This window comes from Triticum dicoccoides, chromosome 2A (assembly GCF_002162155.2).
Source record: "Triticum dicoccoides isolate Atlit2015 ecotype Zavitan chromosome 2A, WEW_v2.0, whole genome shotgun sequence".
NCBI classification, from domain to species: domain Eukaryota; kingdom Viridiplantae; phylum Streptophyta; class Magnoliopsida; order Poales; family Poaceae; genus Triticum; species Triticum dicoccoides.
Window position 1 is genome coordinate 37,648,262 of NC_041382.1, and position 7,403 is coordinate 37,655,664.

The following is a 7,403-nucleotide window of genomic DNA, read 5'->3' on the forward strand; positions in this document are numbered from 1 at the left end:
ATACCTGAGCCCTTGGCGCCTCCCTCCCTCCCGTGACACCTCCTCCTCTCGCGTAGGTGCTTGGCGAAGCCCTGCAGGATTACCACGCTCCTCCATCACCACCACGCCGTTGTGCTGCTGCTGGATGGAGTCTTCCTCAACCTCTCCCTCTCTCCTTGCTGGATCAAGGCGTGGGAGACATCGTCGAGCTGTACGTGTGTTGAACGCGGAGGTGCCGTCCGTTCGGCACTAGGATCATCGGTGATCTGAATCACGACGAGTACGACTCCATCAACCCCGTTCACTTGAACGCTTCCGCTTAGCGATCTACAAGGGTATGTAGATGCACTCCCCTTTCTACTCGTTGCTGGTCTCTCCATAGATAGATCTTGGTGTTACATAGGAAATTTTTTGAATTTCTGCTACGTTCCCCAACATTATAATCATAGCTGTATGCAATGATCCATCATGTATTTCTGTTTAAAACCGCAACATGTAATTATTTGATGTCGTGAAATGTCTATATATATATTTTGTTTACATTCTTAAGTTAGCCTCCAGACTATCTACATTGTCATGGTAACCTTGGTAGGTTATAATATGCAGATCGATAATCCCGGTTCAGTTTGAGCTTTCCATGTGTCTTTTTAGCCGAATATTAGGATCACAACTTAACTTAAATTAGCCGTATAGTGTCAATGGGCGTCATCTGAAGCTAATAAGATGTTGTTACTGAAGAACAGCCCCTTGCTACTTACTTGAACAGTACGTGAAAAACACCCTAAATAGATTAAAGAAATCATACTTGACTGTGATTGCATTTGGTTGACGCTTACGTGTATTTCTCATCAGTAGATCAAGGGGGTAATCTTCTACATTTCAGGTCCAAGCTTTCAATGCATTTTTCTATCTTTTTTTCATATCCCAATCATCATCTGCAAGGCCGAAGCATGCATGTCTACATGGTTTTGTGGCACTGATTTCGTTCCATGCCAGTTTATTTCTAACAGTTGGTCTGCTTCTTCATAGAGATTTTATCAGTATACTAAATTAAATAAGAAACTGAATGTGTACTGCTTTTACCTTCAGTTTGAACATGATTGTCCTATTTGTGACATAGGTGAAAATTAGCAAGCAAGCAACAGTCGGTGCATGGATGACCAAGTTTACTTTTTACTTTATGAAGATGATGATTCCTAAATAGAATTACGAGCTAGGTCCTGCATGTTGACCGTGCTTCAAGGTACAGTTGTTCATGCCTTATAAAATTGTAATGCTTTTTATTGGTTGTGCATCCTAGGACCAAAAGCTTGATTCATAGATAGCCGAAGAACTGAGGAATTTTACTCTCTGTCGTTGCAGGGTAGAAGAGAATGGGAGGAGGGGACGCGCGCTCCATATTTTGTTATGCACACCTTCCTAAACTATACTTTTCTTCTTAATATATGTTCATTGTCCAGCAGAAGCTGTAGATTTCAGCGTACAATAATTTCCAAAATGGTAGAAGGTAAGAACCATGTTACATGATCCTTTTGTGTTCTCTTGATTTAAATTAACACGTACCTGTTAAACTTGGTGATGATTTTCGAGGTGTATTTATAAATTATCTGCCAAGGTTATTCCTTCAGGCAATTTTTTTCTTCTGAAGCCTAGGCATATTGGTTGTTTGGTTGGCTCTCTTTACTAGCAGGAAGATAACTACTACGTGTTGCTTAGTTGTGTTGCTTAGTTATTAGCGGATTGACTGTATGAATTATCTTATGTTCACCCAGAGTTATAGGTTTCTAAATACTAGGCTCTTGGGACTTAATTCTAATGGTTAGTTTTTTTGGATTCATGTACTCCGGTGCTACAGCCTAGGTAAAGCTCCTTCACAATAGTATTTAAAGCTTATATTGATAACTCCATCAGAGTTCAAGCATTAGGCTCTCTGCTCTGTGTATTGCAAAGTGTTCTATATAATGCTTTGATGTTCCTTTGTCACTGTTTGATGTTCTACCTTGGGTGGCCTCTGTCTTGGTTTACAGCTCCATATGGCTACCTATGTATACCTATGTAGATTTTGTTTGAACTGTACTCAAATCGTGCATATGTTTCTATATTCTTGCCTTCCTCTTTTTAACTCATGAGATTGTTAGATAGTTGAATATCATTGGTCTCTGTCGGCATTCTATTTTCGCAGTTTGAAATGAGTATTGGTCCATTGATATTAAACTTCACAATAGGTAGTGGCATCTTCAGGAAAAAGTAGTGGCAAATATGCTAGAGATTTCTTTTTTGCTGCAGGAATGACACTATTTCCCAAATCCTCAACACATATTTTTTAGTAACTGAGAGGATTATTCACCTTTGCTGTTGTAGGCATTCAAGATCTGGCAGGGCTGGGTCAACCGGCCCTTCGTGTTCAAGACCCGGCTCTGATGAGCCTTGACAGTCCTGCTACCGGCTGGGCATCGTCATCCTGAGCCATGTCCGGAACCAGACCAGTAGGGGCACCCTAAGCGAGCACTCGAGGCATGCTGTCAAGTTGGATTGTTGTATTGTTGGTTAAAGACAATGTTTTTCTTCTTGAATTATGAAACCTCGAACAACAGTTGGATATAATCGTTTTGTTCGTTTTGCAATCAAAGCTTCCATCGAATAATATTTTAGAATTGTGCTCTGTCTTATTCATAAACTGTGGCTATTTTGTAGATTCATACACGATACGGCTTTGTGTGCATTGAAATAGCAACAAGTTGGCCTCTCGGTCTCATTTATGTATACATTTGACTCATACACGTAGCCAGCATGTCCATGTGATCTGGATGAATTTCTCTATCCTGTTTTATGTTGTGATGTCTTTGATTTTTTGTCTCTTCCAGATTTACATATAGATGCCTCGGTGAATACTCAAGAATTTTGTGTTCTTTTCTATTGACGGCCTTTAGGTATTTTTTTTTATTTTTATAAATTCTGAAACGAGGTCACTCCCTACTAATCTTGCTCTCCAGGCCTGGTGGCGGGATGCTTGGTCAAGAATGCAGGGTGAGTAAAACAAAACGCTTTTATCTCTCTGGTCATCTAGAGCATATGGAGGGAGCAAGATAGCGGGCTTTGACAGTGTCTTCACACCGCCCCAGAGGGGGTGCCACTGAGGGCTTTCTCATGGAACACGGTGCAATGTGGTTTTATGCACGCCTATGAGCAGGCTACCCTGCACGCTGGTCTTCTACTGCTTTCCCAGGCATATTACTTCCCCGTGAGATGCTTCCAAGGGCTCTATTCGGCTCCATAGTATTTTTCTTCTTTTTTGATTGCTTTTCCTTCTCTGTTTCTTTTTTATATGCAAGGCCATAAATTTTTACCATGCATCCTTGCTCACACAGAAAATTACTTCAAAATACACATGCTTCTAAAAATGCACATCCTTTTCAAAACTATGTATATCTTATTATCAAAGATTATAAGGCAGAATGTGTTTGCCCACGACTAAAACAAGTAATACATTGTACTTTTTTCAAAGCACACGTGGAATTAGCGGGCTCCCTCAGGTATTTCAAGGGAAAAGCAGAATATGTAGAGGGTTCAAGGCTTGGTATTTGCAATTTGGGTTTGTTGCACCAATTATGCTGTAGGGGGTTCCCTTACAGTCTTTCTATCAAAAAAAAAGCAGAATATGTTTAACTAATTTTCTATATTGCTTATTTATGCATTTGTGACCATAGCTTTCCACTTTAGCTCATAAACTGGATGGCAAAATAGAGTTTGCCCATTTCATATCTATGTTGTCTTATTAGGAAAAAAGATTTTGTTTAATAGCTGATGCTTAATATGTTTTATCGACTGTTGAATGCTCAACTTTAGCTCATAAACTAGATGGCAAATGCTAATTCTGATGGGGCTTTTCGCACTTATTGTTTTATTGTTGTCTAGACAGCTGATGGCATGCTTCTTTCTTGCTAATTGTCAATTCTTTTGTACAGGGTCCCTCAGCTACTTATGCTTTGGTAGACAATGAGAGTATGTAGATAGCATGTATGGTTTTTACATTGTTTTGCGCAGGTTGACATGCATCACATGATGTTTTCCTTTTACGTTTATGAGTATTACATAGTCCTTTCTTTTTCCACAAGGGGCAGTAATTGTGCCACTCGATTCGAAGGACAAAGAGTTGATCACAAAGGCGTAGCATTCAGGATATATACACAAAAGAGTATAGAACCAAATTATATGATGTAATTGACCACTTTCTATTAACTTCTCTTGTATACAATGTTCACGAGTTCATGTATTAAGTACATTTCATTGTGCCACTTGTGTTTGCTCTTTTTTTAATGCAAGTTTACAGCTACTCAGAGTTCCTAATTGTAGACTCAACTATCTTGACCTACCGATGATCTAATTTGTGGCATTATTACCTTAAGAAAATATTTGCATTTAATTTCCTTTATATATAGGGGTATAAGTTCTGACCAAATGTACTCAAATACACGGTTATTGAAAAAATGCAAACATTTTCAACACGAACATGGTTTTAAACGGGTCTTTGCGTCATTTGGCGCAACTGGTCATCTAGTTATTACAAATGGCAAGATCTTCATAGGGGAGAGGCCAACCTTTCCTGCTTGGTGTTGTAAATTTGTACATGACATCTCTTCTTGCAGATAGAGTTAATGCTTACCAAAGCTCCTGGATTGGATTAGTAATCTCCATTAGATAAATAGGTAGGTAGGAAAGTGTTGATTTTCCGTTCTTTTCTTGGTTCCCTTTGTAAGCATTTTTTGCTTGCTTTTGTTTTGATGGAATAAAGGACTGTGGAGCTGTTGCTCCATACTCCCTCCGTTCGGAATTACTTGTCTTGGAAATGGATGTATCTAGAACTAAAATACGTCTAGATACATCCATTTCTGTGACAAGTAATTCCGAACGGAGGGAGTAGTAGTTACAAAAATCCGAGATTTTCTTGATTTTTCACTAGTATGATTACACTCCTTCACAAGGATCTTATGCCATGCATGTTGGAGATTTATTTCAATAGTTCCATAATATGTTTTGAATGCTGTTGCTATCTAGTTCAGTTAGATGCTTATTATCCAGACCAACAAAAATTCTTTAGTAAGGGTCTCTACAAGAATATGTTTCATCCTACTCTACTAGCAAAAACCGATGGAGTTGCTCGTAGTGACATGGAAAAGAAACCATAATGTTTTTGTATTGATAAGTAAAGAAACTGAAATTTGCAACTGCAAATCAGGGGATCTTAATGTCAAATACTGAATGCTTCCACAACTAGTTGTGAGACATATTCATTGCAGTGCCAAATAAAGAACCTTTTTCATGAATTAATAACAGCAAGACAATGGTCCGCGTGTTGTATATAATAAATATCACACAGGTTTTGTATATGTGTAGCCGGTTCTAGAATTTACATATGCATGCTCGAGAACCTATGTTCGTACATACATACACAGACCATATAGAATGAAAAATATGCTCTGGTCGTCCAGCAGAGTCGTGGACAAAAGTGACGTTCACAAAAGACCTTCATACATAGGCCATTGTTTCAACTCGTAGTTTAGGCCTTGCCAGACTCCTCGCAACCCGGTGGCCTGAAGGCGATGAAGCTGACGCACTGCACCTGGCGCAGGTTGTCGAAGCCGATGACGCGGACATAGGCGTCAGGGTACTCCTTCTTGACCTCCTCCACCTCGTTGAGCACCTGTGTGGCGTCGGTGCACCCGAACATAGGCAGCTTCCACATTGTCCAGTATCGACCGTCATAGTATCCGGGGGAGCTATTGTGCTCACGGAAGACGAAACCAACCTTGCTGAACTCGAGGCAGGGCACCCACTTGGAGCGGATCAAGTAGTCGACCTGCTTCAGGAGGGCCTCCGTGGAGAGGGGTGGCAGGTAAGACAGGGTCTCGAACTTCTTGATGCCCTCAATCGGCCACACCTGAATGAATAGAATGCGCAGATGCTCAATACTTGGTGCTAAGTCAATTAACTGTACCAACAATGCTAGAAAAATCTGTTGATAAGCCAAAAATTGCTGCTTATGGGCAGGTCTCATATGCATTGTTGGGTTGTCCATAATGAAGAAAGCTTAAGGGTAGCCCTTAAACTGACGGGCACTCTGGAGGTACTAAGATAATTTTATCTAGTCCATGCTGTAATAAAAAGTATTTCCATTCACTAAGTTATGAGTTGATTGCTTTTACACACGGATCCCAGCTTATGGACAAGGCTAAATGAGCATCCAAAGCCAAATGGTTTCCATAGGCAACAAAACAAATAGATAATAAGGTTTCGGAATAATCTATTGACCAAATTATGTTATACATTGGGGATGTTCTGTAAGTGAATTACTTGTAATGACAAAGAAACTCATATCAGTTTAATTAGTGACCGACATACCTGCATGCACCTGATCCTTCCGCCGTTGCTGACGCTGCTGAGGCCGGCGCTGCTGGAGCGGCGGCTGATGGGCAGGCCGGCGGTCGACTTGAGACCCTGGAAGGGTGCGACGGAGGTTGCCGAGGAAGCCATCACAGTGGGGGCCATGGTGTTGGAGGAGAGAAGGTGGCAGGCTACGCTTGAGGCCCCCATTGCTGGGTCACCACGGTATATATAGCCATATATGGCCAGCTCCTATCTTTAATCAAGATGTGGAAGGGGTGGCTGGCGTTCGTTGGTTGCCTGGTTTCCTTATCTCTCCGGATTAGTGCAAGAGGCATGGCCGTTGGATGAGTTGTGTGTGCTGCAAATTTCAGTCGTCCATGTCATTGTGTGATTGCCACAAACCCTTTTTTTCCAGCCTTGCATGTACTGTATTATTCTTTTCATTTCATCTTGCTAAAGGTAACGCTTGAAAGGTGCACGAAGAACCTCCTTTGTTGATTTGCGATTTAAGTTCAGTGGTACAGGCATAAGGAATGTTATAGTACATCCTTTATCCACTTTTATAAGACAAACTTGTCAACCAATTACGCTTGCTTGTAATCCTTGGTGCTTCATTTTATAAAATTTTATACAGGTAATTAACATATATTTGCTGCATGTGTGATGTGTGCCATCATGACCTTTGTTACGCAATTCGTGGTCGGCTATCACCAGCGTTCCGACCCACATGCGTCAACCAGGCCCGACCAAAGAGCAACACCAACTTATGAGAGGCCTTGGTCCCTCGCCCCCTCCTCAAAAATAGACTAGCCTGTTAGGAGGGGACACCCCGCCGTTATAAATCGTGTTATGTCTCCTTCCACAACCGATGTGGGACTAAACCCAACAATCTCCCCCTCACACATCGGTCATCCATGGGCCCGCTAACACCAGCATTTCCAGCCCAGCAACCATGACCGACCACCCATGAGTTCACCGAGATTTATTCCGGGCACCTGGGCTCTAATACCAATTGTTACGCAATCCCGGGTCCGCTATCA

General features: G+C 41.3%; 1 protein-coding gene and 1 long non-coding RNA gene across 2 annotated transcripts; one reads left to right on the forward strand and one right to left on the reverse strand.

The window, feature by feature from the left end:
* Window positions 1–445: 445 nt before the first annotated feature.
* LOC119353020 lies at window positions 446–2,506 on the forward strand. Its single transcript, XR_005170306.1, has 3 exons — window positions 446–1,222; window positions 1,342–1,486; window positions 2,341–2,506. It is a non-coding gene; the product is annotated as an uncharacterized LOC119353020 (long non-coding RNA).
* Window positions 2,507–5,270: 2,764 nt separating this feature from the next.
* On the reverse strand, window positions 5,271–6,570 carry LOC119353013 (ribulose bisphosphate carboxylase small chain PW9, chloroplastic-like). The gene is made up of 2 exons (XM_037619591.1): window positions 6,379–6,570; window positions 5,271–5,917 (listed from the first exon to the last, which is right to left on the reverse strand). The coding sequence occupies exons 1-2, from the start codon at window positions 6,568–6,570 to the stop codon at window positions 5,537–5,539; spliced, it is 573 nt and encodes a 190-aa protein (XP_037475488.1). The 3' UTR covers window positions 5,271–5,536.
* Window positions 6,571–7,403: the final 833 nt, after the last annotated feature.